At 38.3% G+C, this 13,763-nt stretch overlaps 1 protein-coding gene across 3 annotated transcripts; it reads right to left on the reverse strand.

The window, feature by feature from the left end:
- Positions 1-411: 411 nt before the first annotated feature.
- On the reverse strand, positions 412-13,020 carry si:ch211-282j22.3 (ER degradation-enhancing alpha-mannosidase-like protein 3). 3 transcript variants are annotated; one of them, XM_078955793.1, is made up of 22 exons: positions 12,759-12,996; positions 12,464-12,659; positions 12,208-12,390; positions 12,039-12,084; positions 10,734-10,834; positions 10,318-10,357; positions 10,060-10,172; positions 9,816-9,969; positions 9,439-9,573; positions 8,676-8,781; positions 8,464-8,561; positions 8,194-8,319; positions 8,005-8,088; positions 7,801-7,884; positions 7,587-7,711; positions 6,256-6,421; positions 5,021-5,178; positions 4,824-4,941; positions 3,871-4,041; positions 2,949-3,114; positions 2,642-2,833; positions 412-2,219 (listed from the first exon to the last, which is right to left on the reverse strand). In XM_078955793.1, exons 3-22 carry the CDS (start codon positions 12,300-12,302, stop codon positions 2,005-2,007), a joined length of 2,493 nt encoding a protein of 830 aa, XP_078811919.1. In that variant the 5' UTR covers positions 12,303-12,390; positions 12,464-12,659; positions 12,759-12,996; the 3' UTR covers positions 412-2,004. The 3 variants fall into 3 exon arrangements, 2 of the variants coding, with proteins under 2 accessions (XP_078811919.1, XP_011480197.1); XM_011481895.4 differs by having other exon boundaries at positions 12,208-12,659; XR_013659341.1 differs by having other exon boundaries at positions 1,768-2,219; positions 3,871-4,636; positions 12,208-13,020.
- Between the last annotated feature and the right edge of the window lie 743 nt (positions 13,021-13,763).

Genomic DNA, 13,763 nt, shown 5'->3' on the forward strand with positions numbered 1-13,763 from the left:
GTTGTTCTAGAAAATGTTTTGTGGTTGTTTGTCCAATCACAACTTTAAAAAATAAATTGCTTTATGGGTATTTTTACATTTTGGATGAATTGTTTTATTTTCTGTTACACTGTAGCACCCTATGAACTTTTGTCATCACTTACTGTTTTTGAATCAAGGATCAAAACTTCCTCCCATTGCGGCATTAAAAAAAAAAGAAGCAAATGAAATATTAAATGAGAACAATACGTTGAAATGAAGCTTAAAGTGTTTGTATATCACCCAGAAAGACATTATGAACCCTCTGATTGAGATTAAACAATAACAAAATGAAGATCGTTCATTGCAGAGTGTCCAAAAAGATTTTAAAGAAACATGAATGATGTTCCTGATGCAAAAAGTGCAAACAGAACTGGAAAAGTAAAAAAGGCAGAAGTTATGAATCCAATTTATTGGTGGGATTGCTTCAGCTCCTATTGTCAAACCAGTTACATATCTTTATGGTACCTTCTGAACCAAAGGCAGTAGAACTGATTAATAAATACCATTAAAATTATGAAAAGAAAAAAACAACCTTTGTTTATTACGTCCATGGTCCTGTTGCTAAAAAGTAATGCAGGTAATCCTGAGGTATACAAGTTGGCAAAATTAAATGGTTCACAAAGATTATTTAGAAGTAAATCTTAAAAGCATCTCAGTATTGCAAGAAATGGTCCATTTGTATCGAAATCAAATCAAAATTCAAAGTTATGGAAAGAATTTAAGCAGCGCATCACAGTTAAAAACAGAGCCAATGAAAAAGTAATCTTTTCCTTAAAATTACTGTAAATTTGGCAGAAGAGTAAGGAATAAATCCAAAACAATTACAAAAGTCTTAATTTGAACAAAATCTAATAGTGACATTTTAATCAACTATGTGCAGTATGTGTAGATCGTTTTTTTTTTGTTATGTTTTGAATAAGGGTGAATGAAGTTCTGTGAAAACTACTGACTGCTTACAGCTGTGCTGCCACATGTTCAAAATGCGGCCAGGTTCTAGTGGCTACTTCAGTTTGAGTCAGCATCTCCCATAAGCGTCAGATCAATAATTTAAAGTGCATAATAAGCAGACCGAACTGCAGAAAAACCTAATAAGCTGCACAAAAAATAAAAAGCTGTGTCACATCAGTGTTTTTAAATGACATTTTTACAGTGAGAAAGAAATTAGTCATTTCAAACCAAGTTTCATTATATTTACAATGTGAAATTCAACTTCTTTATGACATTTTAAATGTGATGCATTCTTGGGTTTCCTAAAGCATTCACACACACACATTCAGACACACACACACACACATAATTACAGCATTCACTTTTAAGTTCCCTGAAGTTGTGCACTATAAAATTAGACAAGCCTTCAAAATCAGAGCAAGTGAAACTCTTTTTTTTTTCTTCATGGCAATATGGAACTCAGAATTCATGGGAGGTAGCACCACCTACTGGCCATTTCTTGTCGTTGCACTATTTTAAATATTTGAACAGGTCTCAATGAAGTAAAAAATGTGCAATCTGTTGCAGAAAAATAACAATAACCTGCATAAAGAAAACTAGATCTAACACTATTTTGTATATACGCAACTTCACATTTTAAATATGAAGTTTCATATTTGTTACCACTGTTCAAACCACAAAAGGAACAGAAGATGTCCAATTAAGGGTTAAGTACTGTCTGATTTTTGACTCTGATTACCTAGATTGGTCTTCATTAGATTAGAAAGACAAAAACAAAGTCAAGGCAGGATCCCCCAATTCAAAAATGGAGCCGCTTTTATGCTTGGGTCAAAATGAACCGTCAGTTGTAAACATGCAGGTCGTTTCAGTTAGGAGTCTGTGGGCTGCAGGGCAGTGAGGAGCCTCAGAGGCACATGCTACTCAGACTCGAACAAAGAACCACAGATGGGACACTTGGCTTGGATTCATTTGGCTTTTCTTGGGGTCTGCAGTGTTCAAGGACTTGGGTCAGGTCCAGTATTAAGAGTTCTGTGTTTAAGGCGAGTCGGCTGAGCACGTTGAAGTTCTGTCATCCTGTGATATCTGTGTGCAGTCCTGCTGCTGCGACTGTTTTCCACCGAGTTTTTCTTCCTCCTCTTCCTTCTCCATGACCAGCTCCAGCGAAGGACTCTTCACCATTCCTTCTTCCACTTCTCCGTGCTCCATCAGGCGGAGTTTAATGTTCACGCTTACAGGCTTTTCTGTCTTATCTGGATAGCAGAGGAAGATAATAAAAACGCTTAAACCTTGTAACAAAGCAGACACATGCACCTGTGAAAGCAGTTCTCATATTTAAAGTATCAAAACGTTTCTCCTTAACTGTTGGTTATCCTCTGAGTACAACTCATAGGCTAAACACATTTCAAGTAAGAGGCTTGATGCTGCAAAAACCCCTAATAGTTACAAAAATAATCCGTTAAATGTGTCACACCAAAACAAACGTGGAAACAAAAAGCTAGCCATTTTCATTTTCAAACCATCAACAAAAAGACATAAACAAGAGAAATATGTCAAAAACGGAACAACAGAGTGATGGCTGCCTAGCTATTATCATTTATGGTTTATGGAGTACTGTAAAGATTGGACTGCTGTTTTTTTTTTGGCTGTAACTAACGCTGCTTCATTCGTTCACCTTGCCCAAGCTGCCTCTCTTTGGGCAGCAGCACTACATCCACATTGTGATGTTTCTCCAGGGCCGCCGTTAGCAAAGCGCCCTCCCGACTGAACAGGAAGACTAAGGGCAGGGTGATGTCTTCATTGGAGTCCCCATCTCCAACCATTTGAAAGAGTGGTGTTTCATCACTATTACTTCCCTCATGATGATCTGTGTAACAAGAGAAGAATTGTGAAAATATTTTAGACTTCAGCAGTTTATCTTGTAAACCATAAAAAAATAAAAATTCAAAAAATAAAACGGTTCACGGAGCTCTAATCCTCACCTATAAAAATGACTCCAATAGCTCTTGCTTGTTGCAGCCACCGAGCTTTAACAGCAAACATGCAGTCACCCCGAAGAGCCAGAGCTATTCTGCCTTTAATTTCCATTGCATTGTCTACAGGCCCACATGCTGTGTAAGGGGAAGCTTTGACAATGCTTCCCTTCACCTGTGGCAGAGAGTTTTTCTGTTATTTTCATGTTTTTTTATGCCTTTAGGTATATGTCTACAAAATAGAGGTGCAACAGATCTGTAACCACGATTCAGCACACACATGAACCCAGTGCACACCTCACGCGCATCATTTAAATCAATTCACACCAAACACAATTCGTGCCTCAAATTCAGGCACACCGTCTTGTCAAAAAGTTGGTGCTTGACTTTTGTCCAGAAGCGTGTTAACCTGCAGCTCCCGTCGCGTGTGGGAGGAGCTTTATGGCAGCAGGGGACACAGTGAAAAAGTAGTAAATTCTACTATCTCCTGATTCTCTTACTTTTTTTAACAGTATTTTTTTCTCAAGATGCAATTTCTCAAAGCACGTTTGTTTAACTGATCATCTCATTAATGTTTTTTATAAATAGCCCTAAATGAGCAAATATTTTGATGTTATAATACATTTGTGTCTGTGTGTATATGTTTTCAAGTACTATATATATATATGTATATTTATTAAATCTATGTTTTGAAGCTTTAAAACAATAATAATTGTAGACTTTTATGTTACTTTTGTCCCCCCACCCCATTTTACTGATGCGAACCGTGAGTTTTTGTGATCCGTTTCACCCCTAACACAAAACAACATGATCTTCACGAGGCAAAAGAAAACTAAACATTTTGTGTAATAGTCACAGCTTCACTGCAGATTTCTTAGTAACTCTAATGCTTTTTTTAACAAATAATCAGTGAATGATTCTTTCTTCTCACCCCATGTTCTTGCTTAGTGAGGTCCGCTCCAAACTTTGCCGGTCCTGCTGTGAGCACCATCCTTCCCAGGAAGGGGGGGGATATGAGCTGAACAACATGCGGTACCACCTCCTCCTCTGCCGTCTGGCTTACTTCTGCCACAAGTTTTACCCGGAGAACTCCTTTATGCTCCTGTGATTAAGGTTCATTAATAACAAAAATGAAAAATTATTCTTCCTAGTTTACTTCTACGAATCATTTTTTATTTAAAAGCTAGTTTTTTTCTCCTGTTTTCTTGTGTCATTTATGCTTCTAGCTCCTGTTTAACAGGAGTACGGTAGGGGTGTGACGATAACTGCATCACCGCATCGCAGGGTGATGACGTCATCACTGCAGTGATCAAAAATCCCACACTTTGAAAGCTCTAGAGTAAGGTAACCTGTTTTTGGTGATATGACCGTAATAAACAAAAAAGAGACACTTATGCTTAAGGAAAAAAATAAACAAGTGTGACAGTTCTGTGACAGAACTTTCTTCTTTCACTTTCGGCTTTTCCCATCAGGGGTTGCCACAGCGAAACAACCTCTCTTTCGAGGAGGAGTCGTATGGGTAACTTGGCAATGTTTTACGCTGGATGCCCTTCCTGACGCAACCCTCTCAATTTATCCGGGCTTGGGACCGGCACAGAAACAGAGAAGGGAATAGGGAGCAGCCCAGAATCGAGCCCTGGTTTCACGGATGGAAGGCGCAGCAAACCAGCACGAGCTAAACCGCCTCCTGACAGTTCCTAACAAAACATGAAATAAAGCTTAGCCTCAAATACAAAAGGAGTTTATACAAATATACACCTCGTGTGTCCAAAGATTCATAACCCCCTATTGTAACAGTAAAATCTGTCAAACAGCTGATCAGGAAGAGTATAAAAATAATCAAAAGGGACATCAAAGTGAGTTCAATGAAAATGTCAGCATTACCTTGTGGCCATTTGTGTCTCCAGAAAGGATCTCGTTTAGCGGGCTCAGAGAGATGCCCATACTTTTCAAGAACTCCACTGGTTCTATGCCTTTATCAGGAAGGGGCAGCTCAAATTCCCTGCGAAGCATGAACCCTCAATTTTAGCAAAAAGCATGAACAGAATAGAAATCAAAAAGTCTGTCACAACCGTATGCACCTAAAGGGCAAAGGGCTGAATGCTTGTCCCACTCCTGTGAGGTACTTGTAGCCGTCCCTGATGGTTTTAGCAAAGGTGGGATTGTTGGGGAACAAAGTTTCTGTGCTGGGACAGGAGTGTGAGAAAAGATCATCCTCTGGAGACACAGGAACAGTACCCTGCAGCACAGAACACACAGCTGAGATGACAACATGACAGCCTTATTTATTTAAAAGGTACATATACATTTTAGCTGAGTCTACAGTGGAGTTGCTTAAATTATTTGACAAATTGCCTTTAAAACATCAACATGCACAGTTAACAGTGTAAAACTACACACTGTGAAAATGATAGAATTATGTCATCATTAACTGTAAGGAGTATGAACAGTGTGTTTGTCTGAATAAGACGACACGAGGCAATGTTTTTTGAACCCGGTGGAAAATTAAAGACATATCCTGAACTCTCCAGTTACTTGCTTTTTTTACCGCTGCTCTTATTGTGAAAAGTTACATGACCAGGGTGAAATTAGGGTCATCCTATGACAGCGGTGTCGGACTCTAGGCCTCGAGGGGGGCCGGCATCCTGCTGGTTTTTCAGAAACCCGGCACTACTTGCTACTGATTACCTGCTTCAGGTGTGTTTTGCCAGTGAAAAGCTACAACAACAGATTCATTGGAAAACATGTAGGTCTCTGGTCCTAAAGGCTTGGAGTTTGATACCTGTGCCTCAAGACTATCTGTTGAAGCACTTCAAAAAACAAACAACTGTTTAGTTCACTAAATGACCACTAGGTGGAAACAAAAACCTGGTTTTACAAGCAAGTCATTCCCCCCATCATTAAATGTTCTTTCTTTACAACAAAAAAGAAAGAAACTTTGTTTTTTGCCTCTGTGGTTTGATTAAAGAAAAAAAAAAATCAACTCCCATCGTTTTATTCAATATCAGTGATGAAAACTTATTGAAAGGAGGACATGGTCTTTTGATTGACAGGCGATTATTAAATGACGCCTTAATAGGCATCACTAAACATACTTCCTGCTTTCAGGCCAGGATGTGGTGACATTGCCAAGATGACTACAGTCAGAGAGCTAAGAAGCTAGCATCAATTCAGCTCAACACAAACCATTCCATTCACATAACCTATGTTTAGGATGAGTAATAACGTCAATCGATGGTGTTAATGGTTAAACAAGAACTGTCCCAAGCATAGGCTCTTTCAGCTAAATAAATGAGAACATTAAGGAAATACTGACTGTATTGTTGGCCGGACACGGTGCTTTAGTAGTGGAGAGTGAAACCGGCAACAGATGAGCCTCTGTGGTGAAGATGTAATCATCAATATCAATGGGAACGTGGCTCTTGTCCGAAAACAGCAAGTAAAGGTATTTAAACATCTCAGCCAAAAAAAAGGAGTCCATCCTGCACAAACACAAAGAAACAAACAACCGCAGGCTGGTAAGTAGGGATGGGTATCGTTAAGGTTTTGCTGGGACTTCTACTCTTATTGATACTGCTTATCGATCTGGTATTTTAACGTCACTCTTATCGATACTTTTTGAGGACGGAAAATTACAAAAATAAATAAATAACAATTTAAGAACATAAAGTGTTCTATTTCCTCATTATGCAACAACGTTGTTTTTTTAACAAAACATTTTACTTTATACTTTTTTCCAACTTGAAAAGTAAAATACATGAAAAAAGAAGGTATTCAAAGAAAAATAAACAGCAATGTTCCGACATATTGCTGTCATGATGTAAATATAAAACAAATTATATACACTGTTCACTCCAAAATAAAATACAGTTGCATAGGGCAGCATGGTGGAGTATGCAGGTAGATTGCAGAAATCCGCACGTTCCCCCTTTTTTTCTTTCTTTTTTTTTTAAGTTCTGCGTATGGCGGGATTTGAACTATAATAAACACATTCAACTTTGCTAATAATTTACTTTTTCTGCGAGTCCTGTGTTCAAACTTCAAGGGTTTCTGGGGGAATTTCCATTGTATTCATTTCCATTACAAGCTGCGTGCATTCTTGAGTGCGTAACGCAGCCTTTTCTTACAGTTCTCCTTCACTCCGTGCACCCCCAACACACTTGTGCGTGCTCTCACTCACTCTGCGCGACACGCTCTCCTTCCCACGCTGACGCAGATACCCATTCTACAAAACCTATATAGTTAGTTCATTAGTTGGACAGTTAGTAGTTACTGTTATTTGTTAATAAAGAATACTGCGTTGTAATTATTAATTGTATTCATTTACGATGCGGCCGCCGGGGGATTTTGTGTTTGGCAGCGCTGGCGGCGGCTGTGTGTGATTGTGTGTGTGTGTGCGGGGGGGGGTTCGGTTAACCGCCACACCGTTACCGCTTATATCTTGTGGGACACAAAAAAATGTGACTTTTCCTTAACCAATAGCAGAACCGTTGAGGTCAGATCTTAACGATACTGCTGTCTTGAAGAATGTTGCCCCGGGGCTCGTTCAATACCGGGGCTCGGTACCCGTCCCTACTGGTAAGTGTCACAAAAGGCGGTAAAGTCTTCCTTGACAGGGTTTGGAGTCGTCTTTGTCTTATACTGTACCTGTCTTCATGAGTTCCAGTGCGGACGTCTTGCACAGCAGCAAACCCACATGGCACTCTGGCATAGGTGTTCAACTTTTCCACAATGGATTGTCCCACTCTGAGGTAGTACGGGTCTCCAGTAGCCTACAGAGACAAAAACTAAAATCTCACGCTAAAATCTACACATATGTTGAGAAAAGACTCATAAGAGGAGAAAGGATACTCGTTTTCACCTTGTAGAGGTAGTAGGTGCTTTCTGCAAATTCTGGCCTCAGTAAGTGCTGGCCCCAGTGAACTCTGAACTCTGTAGTGAAGGCCTGCAGGGGACATTATTAAAAGGAGAAGCCTTTTTAAACGATAATCAGAAAAAATTCAATGTTTCCAATTATTTTGACATTTGTTTATTTTATTTTTTTCTACAGAAAGGCGCGATTTACCTCTGGAAGGAACTTGTGCTGTTTGGTGACTTGATAAAGCATTTCGTGAGTTTCAATGGCAGGTTTCAGATCTCCTCTTAAAACCTGTCACAGATAAATAGATGCCACTTCACATTAGTCACTATCATTATAAGTCTCTATTTCTTTGTTTTTATTCGTTTACTGGTTAAAGGAAATCTAAAAGTTAACCTGCAATCCAGGGAAGAATGCCAGCAGTGAGTCCATCCAGCTGCGCACGCTCACAGTGGGGTTGTGCATGTGTACGTTGAGCAGCAGGGGAGGTTGACTGATGTACTTCATAATGGCACTGTAGTGCTACGACAAAATAAAGTGGGATAAATTGAATAAGCGCTTACGGAAAACTTTTGCAGAGAAAGCTATCGACAAAAGTGGGTATTGATGCAGCCACAGGTACTGCTGCAAAATAATGCACAGCTGTATTGTTTGTGGCAAACCTACAACATTAAACCTCTCCAGAAAAACACTGTCTCCAAGAAGAATGTAAGCCTTCATCAGATACTCATAGTAGGAGTCTATTCCAGCCCCAACTCCACTATCTGCAAACACAGTTTAAAGAAAATGACTGAAATGACAATATAATGCTCATTTTGTTTTCTTTGTAGAAACTACTGGTGGAAGTTTCAAGATGTCCTGAAATAGAATTGCTTCACCTCTTCGGACCCATTCTCCATTATGGATGTTGATGACAGTGCCCACCAAGTCACTTCCTTTCTGTCTCCGCTCCCAGAGCACGTCCAGAGCTTTCCTGGCATGTTCCTAGAAAACAATATTAGTTAGCATACACTAACAAATTAAAGTAATCTTCTTATAAACTAGGTAGAACTTCTTACAACCTGTATTCAGTTTGGTCGATTAAGTTAAATTATACCAAGGTCCGCGTGAATTCTCAATTCTGATTGGCTGCTGGGTTTGCATTAAAAAGTGACAATGCATGGCTAAAAAAGAAGTTCCGGTCACATAGCTTAAATGTTCTATATCACTGCGCCAGCTTCTTTAAAACAAACTTTTGCTTCATCATTTGGACAAAAACAAGCGGGAAGAGGTGAACGTCCTCTCTGAACTGATGCTTTAAACATTGAGATAATCAGCATTTATATCGCTTTCCTTTGCCACTGCACTCGAGGTCGGAGCATAACAAATAGTCCACAATGTGAAAAAAAAGGGATCCAAACCGGAAGAAAAAAAACAAGAATAAAGTACTAAAAACTGGTTAATGTTTATTTCTTTGGTAAGTGACCATGGTATAAGCGGGTTAATAGTTCAGGCCTCCATGGCATGTGTTAATTTCTGATAATGCACACTTCGTCTGCCATCAATTATTACGTAATGCAGTTCTTAAAATGATATATCTTACAAATTACATGTCAAACCAAACTGAATGTGAAAAAAGCTATAATTAGAGGATAGTAATACCTCAAACACAGGCTGTCCAGAGAGTCTGCTGAGAGCAGCAAACTCCAGGATCATTGTTCCTGCGCATGCTGTACAGGTGTCTGATTCGGTGCCTGTGCGTGACTGTGGCTTCAGAATGCCATGACGCAGATTCACCTGTGAATAAAAACAGACGAGTCATCACGTCTGAACAGTGGAGGAACAAACGTTTCTGTGATTCAAAGCCTCTTCTAACTGAATTTTAATCACATGACAAAATAAAAGGACAAATTTGAAAGTATTTGGTTTAATGTTACTTTTTGTTTTTACATAACAAATCTGGAAAATGTTAATGTTGATGTAATTCAATGATGAAATAAAACTTAATGAGTGATATTTAATGATAAAATCTAGAATACCTTAGGGTAGGGAAGGCCACTTGTGGTGTTAAAGGCAGGAATTAATCGATGGCCCAGCTCAATCGCCATGTGTAGAAGCTCGTCGCGATACCACTCCATCCTCTCTCCGCGCTGACGCAACAAATCTGCCATAATATGGCCACCCAAGAGCCCGCTGTGGAGATTGTTTTATTACAAATATTTATTGACAGCATAAATGGACATTTAAACCAAACACTAAACAGAAATCAAACAGGTTAAATACCCTAAGACTCTGATGTTGGTCTCAAACACCGACACCACCACGTCATTGTCCAAGCGTACATCCTTCACAGCCTTCCTCACTGCGTCCTCAAACTCATCGAGCTTGTTCAGTACCTAAGAGGGTGAGCACGCAAATGCACAAACAGAAATACAAGCCTTACCAACCTTCAAATATAGCAAAAGTCAATCTAAAAGATGAGAATTAAGTCGATATAAACTCTTGTTAAGCTGATAGGCGGAAAAAAATGCAGATACTCACCACCAGCGTATCAAGGGTGTCAATCAGAGTCAGAGAAAACCTGGAGAAAAGTTTACACAAATGTAATAATTAGAGTGGAAAAATGCACTCTATTCATTAAAAATGTATTTCATAATCACCCACTGTAAAATGTCGAATGTGTGTGGTAGATTCAGATTTGTTTATTAAAGATTTTTTGAAAAATCTTAAATGGATTAGCATTTTAGCTTTGCTCTCAAATAAACTGATGGCAGCCACTCTGTGTCTGGCAGCCTGCCTACAGCAGCATCACTCAAGTCCTTGATCCATTTCCCATCCCTTTCAAGATATTTCCATAAATCCTATTAAACTGTTCCTGTGAGTAACTTGATTGATCTGAGCTGCAATATTTTCCAGAATGTTTGAAGGTCCTGATCATCAACGAATGCTGAACTTACTTCCCCAAAGAATCATCGATGTCCCCTCTGTTTGGCTCCTGTCCTCGAACTCTCCCTTTGCAGCTTAGAGGCATCAGTTCATCTGCTGGATAGGCATATTTCTGTGAAAGAAAAAAAGTCCTTTTTATTACCTGTACAGAAACAAATGTCATCACTATTCCTTCACCATTTGCTCACAGTTTGAGTCTCAACTTGACTGTTTTCCCCCCTGCGGGGTTTATTTCTTAATCCTGTTTGGTGTAAGTTAGTAAAGTCTTAAAGCAAGCAACTGTTTTCCTCGAGGCACCTAGCATCACTCTTGGCTAGAGAAATGCAGGCAGATGTATCAGTGGCAACAAAAACAAATAAATGCAATAATAATAAACAATAATAAATAATAACTTGTGTTTTCTAGAAATAAAAATCTTCTTCTTGAGATATTTTTCAAGAAAATAAATCCTTTCATTTTATTATAATTTTATTTTTTATTGTATTAATTTGATAAAAATGTTATAATTGTACACATTAAAAAGGGTTTCCCAATTATAAAAACATGTATTTGCTCTTATTACCACAGTGTTTACTCTGAGGCTTTGTCTAAAAATTTGAATGGATGTTTTTCCCGAATATAGATGTCAACTCTAGAGAAAACAGCAAGTAAAACTTATTTTATAAAATGTATTAGAGTATTAGCATCATGTCATGCAGTCAGTATTTATCTAATGGATTGTTGGATCTCATTTATTTATTTCTTTGACTCCTAACAAGTAAACTGATTTTTCATTATCAATTTTTAAATATAAGAAGGATTAAATCAGTCAGGTCTCAAGAGCATTTTGAAAAACTGTGGTGTGTTTTCAATAACCTCAATAAGCAAATTCCTCAAACAGTCAAATGAGTTAAAGTGGATAGTCTAAAACAGAACAATAAATATAACAAATCAGCTCCCACATTAATGTGTTTAACTGGTCCTATTTGTGTTTAACTGGAACTGTAAATAGATGAAACACTGCTAAAATGTGCTTTACGTCACGTTTTACTCGAAACTGACAGACTTTGTCAATTTGAAACTTTCCCACCCAAGCGCTTCCCCTTTTGGAACACCTGCATTGGTCGAGTCAGGGCATGACCTTACAAACTAGTTTGCGGTTTCTGATTAAATTTGTTTTTTTTTGTTTCAAACATGACTACTCTAAAGTCGCCATCATTTCAAGGAGGTTCTTAACCATGAAAACCCTAATGCATATGGCACAAAATAAATACACAATCAAAGGAAATATTCTATCATAAATGCAGTGTTATGTGAACTCAATGTGAAAACCTTACCATGTAACTTCCATAAGCGTGGTCAAACATCTCAACAATTTGATCCCTGAAACAGCAAATGTAGAAGACTAATGATGAGACAACAAGTCTTGATTTGAAAAATCTTCATTTTCCCCCTGAAATATTCCAGCTGTTAGCAGAATCACACACAAATCTTTTTATGTTTTACCGTATAACAGCCCTTTCCTCCGCCGTCATGCCCGGACTCTCTTGACTTTTTACCCAGCCCAAAAAACTGGTGACCAGAAGCGTCTTGAGGATCATCGCTGAATTACAAACGTGGCTGTTTCCAGAGAGAACACAGAACAGCGAGACGGCGGTTCTCACTCGGACGCCCCTGCAGAGTCAACAGCTGCCACGACCGTCTTCTGTCAGATCCCAGTTCATTCTCAGTCCGGAAACAAAAACAGTGCAGCTCAAGCTACCTCCGGATTTCCATGTTTCCACGTCAGTAATTCTGCTGTTGAAACAGTCTTGTTATAAGATCCTTAAGCACACGAACCACCTCAAACAACACAATCCATGTCAACAGTGGAAGAGTCCTCCAGCAAAGGCGTTGACTGTGGAAACCGAGTTCAACCACGAAGGCTCTTAACGAGCTGGAGATGCCGGGACGCCTGGCTAAACCCGAACATGCAATACAGAATGTATAAACTGGTTACTGAACTAAAGGGGAAAAGTAATTATTTTATTCACAGCTCGCGCAACCTGTTAGCTTACCGCTAGTACAGTACTTCCACGTCGTCGTCGCTATTTCTATTTTCGCTTAGATAACAAAGTCAATAGCAAAACAAAGATAGAAAGCTGGAAATTCGTCTCGGGAATTTTTATTTTTAATTCTCACAAAGTGAAAGTAAAATAAAATTAGGGTAGTAGCATAATCGTATCGAGTGCAATGCTGTCAAACAAGAGGCTGCGCCGCTTCCCGGCGACCGCAAGGGGCTGTATCAGCAACTCTAACTGTTTTCCCTCAGTTCCGTCTAAGGAAAGACTCATGCCACGTGATATCAAACGCTCTTTTGTTCCTTGTTTGTTTAAACTTATTTCACTGACCTACGTTCCTATTTTGTAATATATATTAAGTGGTGCAAAGCCTATAGTTGGCCGCATTCGTTGGAAAAATAAAGAAAAATCTAACCGCAAAGAACAGTCCTTGAAGTCTGTACTTCGGGAATAAGACGCTTGACACTATTCTGTCACAGGCACCAGTGCCGTCACAAAGTAGGCGGGGACTGAAGCTGCTGCCTCTTCAGTTGCTTAACCATCGACTTAGAAAAAAAAGGAAAAAAACAAACAAAAAAATATATATATATATATCTATATCTATATATATGTATATCTATATATATCTATATCTATATCTATATATATCTATATCTATATATATGTATATCTATATATATCTATATCTATATCTATATATATCTATATCTATATCTATATCTATATATATATCTATATATATATATATATATATATATATATATATATATATATATATATATATATATATATATATATATATATATTTAGATAGATATATATAATATATGTAAAATCTGTCAATCATTGTTCGATTAGTTTTACTTTATCTATATATAGACCAAAAATATTTAAAAAATGTATACATCATATAACTTTAAAACCAAAACCTTTTAAAATGTGTTCCTTTTTGTCTTACGTAAGCAATTGCCGAATTAGTTCCCCATAACAATACTTTGCTGG

The sequence above is a fragment of the Oryzias latipes genome, chromosome 12, assembly GCF_053564925.1.
Source record: "Oryzias latipes strain Hd-rR chromosome 12, Olatipes_Hd-rR_3.1".
Taxonomy (NCBI): Eukaryota; Metazoa; Chordata; class Actinopteri; order Beloniformes; family Adrianichthyidae; genus Oryzias; species Oryzias latipes.

Excerpts from the sequence above, each read along its gene's own strand:
- si:ch211-282j22.3 (XM_078955793.1), bottom strand. The coding sequence starts at position 12,302 with ATGATCCTCAAGACGCTTCTGGTCACCAGTTTTTTGGGCTGGGTAAAA. Across the intron at positions 9,574-9,815 it reads GTGGCCTTCCCTACCCTAAG|GTGAATCTGCGTCATGGCAT; the intron begins GTATTCTAGATT and ends TTTTATTCACAG. Across the intron at positions 8,089-8,193 it reads CATTCTTCCCTGGATTGCAG|GTTTTAAGAGGAGATCTGAA; the intron begins GTTAACTTTTAG and ends TATCTGTGACAG.